This window comes from Ochotona princeps, chromosome 5 (genome assembly GCF_030435755.1).
Source record: "Ochotona princeps isolate mOchPri1 chromosome 5, mOchPri1.hap1, whole genome shotgun sequence".
NCBI classification, from domain to species: Eukaryota; Metazoa; Chordata; class Mammalia; order Lagomorpha; family Ochotonidae; genus Ochotona; species Ochotona princeps.
Genome location: NC_080836.1, coordinates 71,597,092 through 71,609,986, shown reverse-complemented (window position 1 = coordinate 71,609,986; position 12,895 = coordinate 71,597,092). Strand labels below are relative to the sequence as shown.

Sequence of the window (12,895 nt, the reverse complement as noted above, 5' to 3'; positions counted from 1 at the left end):
GATGGGAAGTGGAGCTGCGGGGATTAGAACCGGCGCCCCTGATACTCTGCCGGCTCTACCTTCAGACCAGAGATGGTCCCACCAAGAAACCATTGAACTTACCAGGACAATAAGATGCTGGACTTTATGCTTGGTAAATACCTCCAATGAAAGAATGTCAACTGAATTTGAACTATGGAAACTCAACAAGGTGGAGCAATCCGCCATGGGGGGAGGGTGTGGGGAGGGGTGGGGGAAATCCCAGTGCATAAAAAATGTATCACATAATGCAATGTAATTAATTTTAAAAAAATGAAATGCAATAAAAATATGTTTAAAAAAAAAAAAGAAAAAGAAAAAGAACCGGCGCCCATATGGGATCCCGGAGCGTTCAAGGCGAGGACTTTAGCCGCTAGGCCACGCTGCCGGGCCCATTCCAGGCATTTTTAAATATTCTTGTCTTTCAGATGATCCTCTTTCAATTTTTTTTTCTTTTAAACTTTCCTACAAATAATTTAAAATATCTCCTTTACTACAGCTAGAATTCCTACCCTATGGTTACTTTTCCGATGCTGAAGCCCTCAGATCTCTTAATGGGCAGATAGTACCATAACCTGGAAGCAAGTTATCAGGTCACCTGGCAGGAAATCAATGGTTAGACTAACAAAGCATCACATGGAATGAACCATAACAATGAAGCTGGCTCATGCTGGCAGGAATAGAAGCTTTCTTGCGCTGGCTGCACAAGGTTTCAACTGAGACAGAACCCTCAGAGAAGGCGGTATTGTATGTGACTCCTGTCAGCTCCCATTACTGTAAGGTGTTTCGCTCATCTAGAGGGAATTCCCCATGTGACAAAATGTGCCATACACTCACTTCTAAGTGGTTTTTGTTTGCTTCTGTGACAATGGTGTCATTCTTTAGCTTCCTTTTGGAGACTGGACAAGTTTCCTACTGCAGTCTATTTTTTGAAGAGGATTTTAAACGGTGTCACCTTTTACTTTGAAACATGGGATGCCAAGGATTTTTAAATGAAACAAATAGTGAAATGTTTTCTTTCTATAGAGAGGACAAATTAGTGCCTTAAAAGGCACTAATAATAATGTATTTTGGACTTCGTCAAGCCATGACTGAATCTTGTTTAAGATAAGTGATGATGAGGCAAATTTTTGGTGCAGCGGGTTAAGCCACCGGTGGGATGCCTACATCCTGTGTCAGAGTGTCTGGGGTAGAGTCCCAACTCTACTTCAGGTCCAGCTTCTTACTGATCCATACCACGGGCAGCAGCATGTGCTGGCCCATGGGCTTCAGTGCCTGCCATGCAACGAGTGCCAGGCTCCTAACCTGATCCAGCCCTAGGTTTTGTGGGTATCAGGGTGGTGCACTCAACTGGAAGAGATATTCTCTCTCTCTCTCTCTGTTTCCTTTCCAAATACACAAATAACCTCTACAAAGTGATTATAAAAGGTCTTAAGGAGAGGTAGAATCAACTTAAGTCAAGTGCTAATTTTACAATTACAGCTTTCATTGTGTTAAAGGAAGCTCCTTGATTTATCTCCAACAATTTTACTCTTTTTAATTAATGTTGCATGTTGATATATTATGTGTGTGCTAAAAAAAGCACAAAACGAAGCAATACTTACTGCCTGTTTTTAGGTGTGCATAATCCAGTGAGCTAGTGTTCATGTTTTTTTTTCAAAGTTTGTTAATATATAGGAGAACCACTTACATTATTCCTTTAATTATGCTTTGAAATGCAATTTGAAAAGATGAACAGTACAGAAGTTTTCATTGGCGTACGTTTTGGCTCATCGGGACTACTCTTGCTTTACCTGGTTTCTTTCAGTGAGGTAATGAAAATGAAAAGGAGATACGAAGTGGGTTTGGATAAACTGGACTCTGCTGCATCTCAAGTAGCCACAATGCAAAGTGAGCTAGAGGCACTGCATCCTCAGTTGAAAGTAGCCAGCAAAGAGGTTGATGAAATGATGCTGATGATCGAGAAGGAGTCTGTAGAGGTTGCTAAAACGGAAAAATTTGTGAAAGCTGATGAAACCATCGCAAACGAGCAAGCAATGGCCGCCAAAGCCATCAAAGACGAATGTGACGCTGACCTGGCGGAGGCCTTGCCGATACTGGAGTCAGCGCTAAATGCACTTGATACTCTCACAGCACAGGTAACAGCATGCGCAAGCACTTTCAGAGAAATACGTCATCAGAGGTAGAGTATGTGGGATTCTGCGCGCCAATCTTGTCTGTCTCTGGACTAGGTTGATCTAACTGTAATAAAATTGAAAACTGTGAAAGTAACAAAAACATTCTTTAATTCTTCTAAAGAAAAAAGAGCATGTAAAAACAAGGGAGAAGAAAGGAATACTTGTCTATGATGGACACTTTTGCAAAGAAGAAAAGCCACCAGATGTTAGAGCCGGCATAGTAAAATGACACTTATTTCAAGAACACTGCCATTATAATGATGACATGATAATTAGGCAATTACTTTTATTTTATTTGAAAGAATACTTTTTTTCTTTGTGTTTGGGTATTTCTTGTCATTGGGATAAGCTTGATAGTAAATGTGACAAAGTATTTTGCCAGTATTGAACAGTGATTCTTTTCTTAGTGAAACAATAATGTGTTTTGTTTTATTATATAATAGCAGTCTGATTTGATGGAATGAGACATTAAAATGAAGATGTGAAAGAGAATTTTTGAATTGAGAAAGAGAATGGTGGTCTTATGGTATAAAAGTAAATACATGAAGAGGGTCCAATGCGAAAGCCTAGTGGCTGAATCCTTGCTTTGCATGCTCCAGGATTCCATATGGGCACCAGTTTGTGTCCCAACTGCTCCACGTCCCATCTAAGTCCCTACTTGTAGCCTGGGAAAGAAGTAGATGATGGCCCGAAGCTTTGGGACTCTGCATCCGTGTGGGGGGACCTGGAGGAAGCTCCTGGTTCCTGCCTTCAGATGGGCTCAGCTCCGGTCATTGTGGCCACTTGGGGAGGGAACCAGGGATGGAAGCTCTTTCTCTCTATAAATCTGACTTTCCAAAAATTAAAAAGTAAATCTTTTTTAAAAATAAAAACATAAATATTGCTATGAATCTTGACTAAACAATCTTTTAAAGAAGTGTTTTATTTTTATTGGAAAGTCAGATATACAGAGAGGAGGAGAGACAGAGAAGATTTTCCATCCTCTGATACATTCTCCAAACAGCTGCAGCAGTTCTGAAGCAGAAGCCAGGAGCCTCTTCTGGGTCTCCCATGAAAGTACAAGGTCCCAAGGCCTTGGGCTGTCCTTGACTGCTTTCCCAAGCCACAAGCAGGGAGCTGGATGGTACATGAACTGGCACCCATATGGGATCTCAGTGTGTGCAAGACGAGGACCTTAGCCACTAGCCTACTGTGCCAGGCCCACATAAGCAATCTTTTGATAGGATAAGAGAGCTGTGTAAGCCTGTCTTAACACCTTACTCTAAAATAGATCTCAGGCTGAAATTTAAATGTAAGTAGATGCATTAATACAAAAGAGTAGAAAGGATAGGTCAAGTATTTTTAGGGTCTTCTAGGTAGAAGACTAATCCTAGGATAAAAACATTTAACATAGCTGTGCACAAGGTAAGGATACTTCAAAAAGTTTGTAGAAAATGGAACTCAAGGATAAGCTTGTCTTTTTGCAAAGAACTTGGGAACTAATGCATATTTTTTTTCACAGAAATTTTTATCTTCAAGGCTTTGGGTCTCTACTTCTTTCCCAGGCCACAAGCAGAGAGGTGGATGGGAAATGGAGTGCCTGGGACACGAACCTGGTGCCCATATGGGATCCCGATGCATTCGAGGCGAGGATTTAGCCACTGGACTATCACATCAGGCCCTCTTCATGAATTTTGGAATCCATGTTATGTCCTGAATTTCTCCTACAGGGTATCTCCCTGTTCTTTCTCTTTTGGACAGATTTCTTCAACAATTTGTGTTTTGTCCTTTTCATGATGTTTACCCTGTGCACCAAGCGGGTTTTTGTATCTTCAGGCTTTGTTAAATTAGGACACAATCATAGTTAATTTATAAGCAAACATTTCTTTCTAAAAAAATAATTGTGCGTCATTCTTTCAAGGATATTACAGTGGTCAAATCTATGAAGAGCCCTCCTGCTGGTGTCAAGCTGGTCATGGAAGCCATATGTATTTTGAAAGGCATCAAAGCTGACAAAATCCCTGACCCAACAGGTTCAGGAAAGAAAATTGAAGATTTCTGGGGCCCAGCTAAGAGACTTCTCGGCGACATTAGGTTTCTCCAGTCACTTCATGAGTATGACAAGGACAATATCCCTGCAGCTTACATGAATATCATAAGGAAGAATTATATTCCAAATCCAGATTTTGTTCCAGAAAAGATTAGGAATGCTTCCACAGCAGCTGAAGGTCTATGCAAATGGGTCATAGCGATGGATTCCTATGATAAGTAAGTCCTGCTCAAAAGAAACCTAACTGGCATGCTTTGTCTTCAAGTTGATCATTTCACAGTCAAACAAACAAACAAATAAACAAAAAACATGGAAAACTTCTTGGAAAATAACATAAATCTGCTTATGCTTGCCTATTTACTAGAGGCAAGATGATACCAATTCAATGGATAATAAAGTGGTTCCTAATCTTTGCAGATTTGGGAGTCCTTTACATATTTAAAAAATTATTGAGCATTCTGCAAAGCTTTCACTTACCATTCTAGAAACTAAAATGCTGGGTAAGGTGTTGGGGAGGAGTATTGTGGCATAGCTACGATGCCAGTAACCTCATGTGGGTACCAATTTGAGTCCCAGTTGCTTTACTTCTGATCCAACTCCCTGCTGATGTGCCTGGAAAAGCAGTGGAGGCTGGGCCCCTGCAGCCACGGGGAGACCTAGAAGCCCCTGGCTCCTGGCTGCAGGGACTGTTGCAGCCATTGGAGGAGTTCAACCAGTGACTGCAAAGCTCTGTGTCTCAACCCCAGTCTCTGTCAGCTCTGCCTCTCAAGTAAGTAAATAAACCTTAAAAAAAAAGAAAGAAACTAAAATGAGGAAGTTCTGAAGCTTATTAATTCACGTAAAGTATCAATTAAAGCATTACATTAATAAAATAGCATTTTTAAAGAAATCTTCATTTTTTCCCAAAAGGAAGAGGAAGACAGTTGTGAACAGAGTGGTGTTTTAATTTTTTTCAAGTCTGTTTAATGTGGCAAACCTGGATTCCCAAATCTGCTTCGTCATTCAGTCTGTTGCAATATGTTGCTTTGATCCAAGTATGGGAAGAAAATCTCGTCTTCCTGGGATGCTTAGTTAGAAACTTCCCAAAGCCAACAGACGTCTTCAGGGTTCTGTAGGAGTCTCAGACCATGCGCTGCTTGGGAGATGATAAACCATTTGTAAGGATTTATTTTAAAGTCAGAGTTACAGAGAGAGGGGGAGAGAGGGAGAGGTAGAGAGAAAGAGAGAGAGAGAGAGAGAGAGATCTTCCACTAACTGGTTTACTCTCTAAATGGCTTCAATGGTTGGAGCTGAGCTATTCTGAAACCAGAAACTTCTTTGGGGTCCCTCACATAGGTGGTAGGAGAGCAAGGATTTGAGCCATTCTTCGTTGCTTTCCAGGCACATTAGCAGAGAGCTGGATTGGAAATGGAGCATCAGGGACCCGACGGGCTGCTGGTTTTGTGGGCAGCAGCTTTCCCCATAAACCATCGCATCAGCCTCTGAAGGAGCCATTTTTGATGACTGCGAGACAGCCATTCATATCATGCTCAGAGAGAACAGAAATTCCAAAAGCAGCTTCTTGGGGGATTCTTCAGGTTCCTGCTCAATTTGAATGATTATACATTTATATTGACACAATACAGGTTTCAGATCATAATATACTATGTTAATAAAAAATGTATTTCATGTTTGATTATTCAGTTGGAAACAAGATGACTGACCCCCATTTTCCAGATACTGAGAAGAAAGTTTAGATTCATTTTTCCCTAAGGAATCCTGTTATTCCCGATTTGTATTTTTTTTAAATAATAAAATCTTTGTAGAAGTTGAGATGATTGGGGAAGGGGTGGGGAAATCCCAAAGCCTATGAAAGTGTGTCATAAAATGATGTAAAATTTAAGAAAAAGTTGAGATGAAATATCAACACACAATTTTCATTTTAACCTCTGAAAGTGTTACAATTCAGTGGTGTTTGTGCGCTCATGAAGTTGTGTGACCTATACTTAATAATTTCAAGTAATTTCATCAGCCCTTGTATTGATTCATCTTAAGTTTTAGATAAGCTGGCTGCATCACCCAGATACTTGGTTAAAGATTATTGTGGCCAGTTGTGCGTGCTGGCTTTGGGATGATATTAACATTTGAGCTGGGAAAGTAGGTGGCCTTCATAGTGCAGGTGCATCTCACCCAGTTGATTGATAGCCTAAATAGAACATAAAATGACCCCCTCAAACCAGAGGACATTCTGGACCGGAATGGGACACCATCTGTTCCTAAGGTCAAATCTGCTGATTGACCCTGTGGCTTTCGATTTGCAGGTCCCCATAATTGCTTGAGCCAGTTCCTTAAAATAAATGCCTTTTCTGTGTGTATGTACTTTCTGTTTATTCTTTTTCTCTGGAAAATCCTGACGTGTGTGTCCCTAAATATTACCTTTCACCTCTCAGATGGAGAGAGAGAGAGAGAGAGAGAGAGAGAGAGAGAGAGAGAGAGAGAGAGAGAGAGAGAGAATGAGAATGTATTTGAAAGAGTTATGGAGAAACAGATAGAGATAGATTTTCCAACTGCTGTTTTATTCTCCAAATGCTGCCAAGGCTAGGGCTGGGCCAGGCAGAAACCTGGAGTCAAGAGCCTAATTCTGATCTCCCACATGGATGATAAAGACCCATGAACTTGGACTATCTTCCTCCTGTTTTCAAGGCCACCAACCTAGACGTGGATTGGAAGTGAAGCAGCTGGGACTCAAGCAGGCACCTATGTGGGATGCTGTTATTGCAGACCATGACTTTATCCACTGTGCCACAATGCTGATCTATTTCATTTTTAATGTAACTATTTGGTTGATGGTACTATTCAGAACTTTTATAAAAAGTGGGAAAGTCGGGCCTGGCGCCATGGCATAGCAGCTAAAGTCCTCACCTTGAACACGCTGGGATCCCATATGGGTACCGGTTCTAATCCCGGCAACTCCACTTCCCATCCAACTCCCTGCTTATGGCCTGGGAAAGCAATCGAGGATGGCTCAAAGCTTTGGGTTCCTGCACCTGCATGGGAAATCTGGAGGAAGTTCTTGGCTCCTGGCTTCGGATTGGCACAGCACCAGCCGTTGCGGTCGATTGTGGAGTGAATCATCAGATGGAAGATCTTCCTCTGGCTCTCCTCCTCTCTGTATATCTGACTTTGCAATAAAAATAAATAAATCTTTTTAAAAAAAGTGGAAAAGTTAAAATACTTTCTTCTCATCAGAATTAAGCTCTAGCTGATTAAGGTAGTTTATTCTTACTATATATTCTGCATGAGTATCCTGTTCTCTTTGAAGAGCCCCAATATTCACACCAGCTGTATTTTATTTGTGGTAAAACGTTCTACTTGAAAGCCATGTATATTTGTCATTGCTTTAATAGTCATTTCCTATGTCTAAGATCAAGTTTGATTCTTAGATGAATTATGTAATGCAGAAATAAGTAAAACCTACAGAAAGAAGTGTTTTTGAGTCAAAGTAATGATATTAAAATATAAGAAAGTATTTAAAATAATTCAGGAGTAGAATGTGCATTGGGATATTAAATTGTATTTAATTTTCCAACTTTACTTTTCGCAGAGTGGCAAAAATAGTAGCTCCAAAAAAGATAAAGCTAGCGGCAGCAGAAGGGGAGCTTAAAATCGCTATGGATGGTCTTCGAAAGAAGCAGAGAGCCCTGCAGGAAGTTCAGGACAAGCTGCACAAGCTGCAGGAAACACTTGAATCGAATAAACAGAAGAAGGCTGATTTGGAAAATCAGGTAGGTTCAGATGCATACAAACATGATCCAATTTTCAAGAATTGTAAAAAAGAATGATACTTATACCAATACGTAACAGTCCAGCCCTGTTTTCTTCCTGCTCAGACATTGGCAGTCGATAGCGCATAGGGCAGATCTCATTGTCAATTTGTATATGATCCAAGCACTCATAATGGCTTTGACATTTGTAATGATTACATATTAAACAATTTTAAAAGTTCCTACATGTGAAATATTCTCAGTTTTGCCTCTTGGCCCACAAAGTCTAAAATATTTACTTTCTGACTCCTTCAAAAAAAAAATTGCTGGGGCAGGCATTGTGATGCAGCTGGTTAAGCCTGCATTCGCAGCACCAGCAACACCTGTGGATGCAGCTTGTGTTTCAGATGCTTCCGGTTTTTTTTTATTAATTTCATTCCATTATGTGACACATTTTTTTTTTTTTTTTTTTTTTTTTTTTTTTTTTTTTTTTTAAGATTTATTTTTATTACAAAGTCAGATATACTGAGAGGAGGAGAGATAGAGAGAGGAAGTGGAGCTGCCGGGATTAGAACCAGCGGCCATATGGGATCAAGGCGAAGACCTTAGCCACTAGGCCACGCTGCCAAGCCCATGACACATTTTTTTATGCACTGGGATTCTCCCCGCCCCTCCCCAAAACCTCCCCCCCCCCCACGGTGGATTGCTCCACCTTGTTGCATTTCCATAGTTCAAATTCAGTTGAGATTCTTTCATTGGAGGTTTTGACCAGTCATAAAGTTCAGCATCTTATTGTCCTGGTAAGTTCAATGGCTTCTTGGTGAGACCATCTCTGGTCTGAAGGTAGAGCCAGCAGAGTATCATCCCAATCAGGTAAAAAACCCAACATTATATTTACAACCATCTACAACATTATGGCACTAATTGACATGGTATTGATTAGCCAATATGTTACTAGGGAAATGCAGGTTCTCAACCACAACCTGTGACTTCCTCATAGAGATTTCAATTTTGGTTTATATTCAACCATGTTTTATATACCTTAAAATGGCTATAGATTGCTATTCAGCTGTCTCTTGTCTATTTTAATGTTAGTATTTAGCATTTTATAGCACTGAGGCATGATTTTGCTGAACCTGGTTGCTTTTCGGGTAGTCTAACTATAACTTTAACAGGACATATGTCAACAGTTTAGGTGAACGTTTTTGGGAGGGGTGTGCAGAGAAATCTTTATCACCCCAGAGAGGAGTAACTGATCTTTGTGTCCCACCCAGTGAGTTATAAGTGCATCCCGGCTGACCGCTTCCTGTCTGTTTCTAAGCTTTCCTAGTTGTTCTCTGTCTATCTATTCTAGTTTGTTTGTTCATATGTTTGTTTGTTATGAGGGGTTTCTGGAGCGATCCTGATGGTTCTTACGAAAGAGGGTGGGGACCCAAAGTTGGAAGCAGGCAAGGGCCAGAGGAAGCTCCTCTCCCTAGTTCTGAAGGAAGTTTACTGTTCTTCTGTTTCTGCTCAGGGACCGCTCAGGGATCCTGGTTGTTGTTCCGATGACCCTGGATCCTGCAAGGCAGGAATTGGGCTTCTTCCATCCCACATTGTAGGTCCAAATGGGGGTGGGTGACCTCAGAGTTCTTGTCCTCTGAAGGCACTCCATTTCCCCCCGTGGTCTCCTTGGCAGTAGGGATGTAGTCCTCGGTGCTCATACTGATAGTCCTTGGTGAGGCTCTAGGAGTCTTCAGGGTTGGGATACAAGCCTCCTCTTGTCCCCCTGCTCCACTCTGGGCCCCCCCCCCGCCCTATGCGTATGACCTCCTGTTAAGAGGTTGTTAGGATTGCTCCTGATTCCCCCCACATGTCTTTGTAGTTTTGCTATTGTCTAATGCTGACTCAAGTCTGCTGTCTATGAGTTACCAGTTATGATCCTGATAGGTTATACTTCCCATCTTCCTCACACCTATAAGATTTCTCTGCTCTCCCTCCCCATTTCCAAGTATCATAGGGCCTTACAAGTTTATTAGGTTTTACCATTCTTGATGTAGATCATAAGCAATCTGACTCATATCGATTGTTGGTTCATTGGTTACTTCACAATGTCTTATTGCATGAGATACAGGCTGTTTGGGGTTGAAATAATATTACTGTTTTCTGGATTGACATCATTTCATAACAGCCACATCAATCACAACAACAACAACAACATCAACAACAGATTATAGCACCCTGATAAAATAATGCGCCTCTGAGTAACCAACACATGCTTAACTAAAAGGAAACACAGAAGTCTTTTGGGATAAATGATGCCATCGTCTACTTCATGAGCACGTGATGAATTCTACTAGTGAAAAGAGATTATATGGAAGCAACCAGACTGACATAAAAACATAAAGTGTTGCAGTCTGGCCTGGCCCTGTGCGTCTTGTCCCAGTCCACACTTGTGCCAAGGGAGACAACTGTATCCTGACTAGACGCAGACATTAACAACACACCAGAGAAACATATCGGGGGAAGACTCAGTTGGGGAGGCGAGGGCCAAACCCTATGGAAATTCTAGCCCCACAGTCACTTCTAGAGATGGAACGGTGATGGACTAAGCTAGGTGTGACTGGGAAGCATGCCTTTGACCACAGATTGGAGAACCGACGGCAATCTGGACTAGTTGGGGCAGCGGCGCTCGAGTGTGCACCCTGAGGGGGTGTGGGGTGGGCCGGACTATAACGTTCACCAGCTCAAGCAAGGCAAAGGGGAGGGCCGGACTGCACCGGCACTGGCCCAAAGCGCAGTGGCATGTAGGAGAACGGGATCCGGGAGGGGCTCAAAGGGGAGAAACGTGAAGTTCCCCAGGCGAGTTATATCTCCCACTGGTGAACTGGGGGTCGGAAAGGCTGAGCAAAGCTGCATCAACAGCTGGTCAATGTATTAAAACGGCAATGGAATGGGCTCACCGGGCAATACAGAGCACACCTTAGCCCACAATTAAGGTTGGTAACCAGGGTGGAGCACAGGACATGCCCAGCTAAGTTTTTATACCAACTGGTCTGCGTGAGCCACGGACGCTGATCCACAGTGTCTAAGGCTAAGGTTGTAACAGGTGAAGGGCTAGGCCAAGCGGAGTCAAAGCAACCACAGGCAGGCAGATCACTGGCTGGGAACAGGCTGCGGTTGAGGGGCTAAGGGAACACTGTAGCTGAGTGGAGGTTCCCACCAAGATGCTTCCGTTTTGATCCTGCTCCCTACTGATGGCCTGAGAAAAGCAGCAGAAAGTGGCCCAAGCATGTGTGCCTCTGCCGTCCCTGTGAGAGACCTGGGGGAAGCTCCTGGCTCCTGGTTTTAGCCTGGCTCAGCCCTGGCCATTGCAGCCTTCTAGGGAATGAACCATCAAACAAAAGAGCCAATTCTCTCGGATTCATTGTCTCTCTCTCTCTCTCTCTCTTTCTCTCTTTCTCTCTGTCTCTCCCCTCTCCCTCCTTCTCCCCTTCCCTTCTCCCCCGCCGTTCTTCCTCTCCCTCCCTCTCCTTCCTCTCTCTGTAACTCTGACTTGAAAAATAAAGAAATAATTCCTTTTAAAAAACTTTAGTCACTGCTTTTCATTAATACAATATTGAGCTCAATTACTTTAAACTCCATCATTTGTCAGAAATAAGAATATGGAAAACCAAAGGGGTTTTTTTCGAAGTATTTTTTATTAGAAAGGCTGATTTACAGAGAGAAAAGACAGAAAGATCTTCTATCTACTGTTCACTCACCAAATTATTCCCACAATGGCCACAACTGAGCTGATCTGAAGCAAGGAGCTGTGAGCTGCTTCTGTGTTTGCCAAGTGCGTGCAGAGTGGCAGTGCTTTATTATGTATATCTTATATACTTACTTTGTACTAGGCGCTGTTATTTTGAGAACATTATATACCATTTCAGTTATTCCCATGTCAGACTTCTGAAGGAGATCATTGTTTTGTACCATGTTGAGAAAATTAAAACAGAAAGATTAAGCTACTTGGCAGTGGTCAGTTCCACTTCCAAGCATGAAGTTTAGAACCTGAGCCCAGGATATTTGGCTCTAATCGCTGCGCTCTTGTTACCAGCTTTGCCTCCCTCTATAGGATTCATAATTACATGAAAATAGGACATTATACTCACACTTAGAAATGCTACTTATTCCTATGCTCATAGCAGCACAATCAGTAATTGCAAAAACATGGAAGCAACCAAAATGCCCATCAACAGAGGATTGGATAAGAAAGCTATGGTTCATCTACTCCATGGAATACTACTCAGCTATTAAAAAAAACAAAATGCAGTTCTTTGTGGCCAAATGGGCCAAACTGGAAACCATAATGCTAAGGGAAATGAGCCAATCCCAAAAGGTTAAATACCACATGTTTGCCTTAATTTAAGATGATATGATGTTATGTATAACATGTTATGTTTTGAATGTTATATGTTGTGTATAAACTAAATTGAAGTATAGGTGAGGTGGTCACAGAAGGTGGCTGGGAACTCGCATTTACTTTTAACATATTGGTTACTCATTACTATGTCAGTTAATTCCATAATGATGTAAATTTTTGCTGATGGTATGTTGGAGCTTTCAATTGACTGGGATAATACTCTGCTAGCTCTGTCTTCAGACCAGAGAGGGTATACCTAAGAAGCCGTTGAACTTGACTGGACAATAAGATGCTGGACTCTATGTTTGGTATATGCTTGCAATGGGGAAATCTCAACTGAACTTGAGCTGTGGTTATGCAACAAGGTGGAGGAATCCACCATGGTGGGAGGGTTTGGGGAGGGGTGGGAGAACCCAAGTATCTATGTAACTGTGTCACATAATACAATGTAATTAATGAAGTTAAATAATAAAAAAAAAAAAGAAAAAAAAGAAAAAAAAAAGAAATGCTACTTATTATTGGGCGTGGTTTTTGAATGGCCAGT

At 41.7% G+C, this 12,895-nt stretch overlaps 1 protein-coding gene across 1 annotated transcript in view; it reads left to right on the top strand.

The window, feature by feature from the left end:
- Positions 1–12,895, top strand: part of DNAH7 (dynein axonemal heavy chain 7) — a 253,007-nt gene that overhangs the window by 141,494 nt on the left and 98,618 nt on the right. The window contains exons 43-45 of the mRNA XM_058664751.1: positions 1,826–2,156; positions 4,096–4,442; positions 7,808–7,988. Of these exons, the coding sequence (XP_058520734.1) occupies positions 1,826–2,156; positions 4,096–4,442; positions 7,808–7,988 (859 nt within the window). The remainder of the gene's footprint in view (positions 1–1,825; positions 2,157–4,095; positions 4,443–7,807; positions 7,989–12,895) is intronic.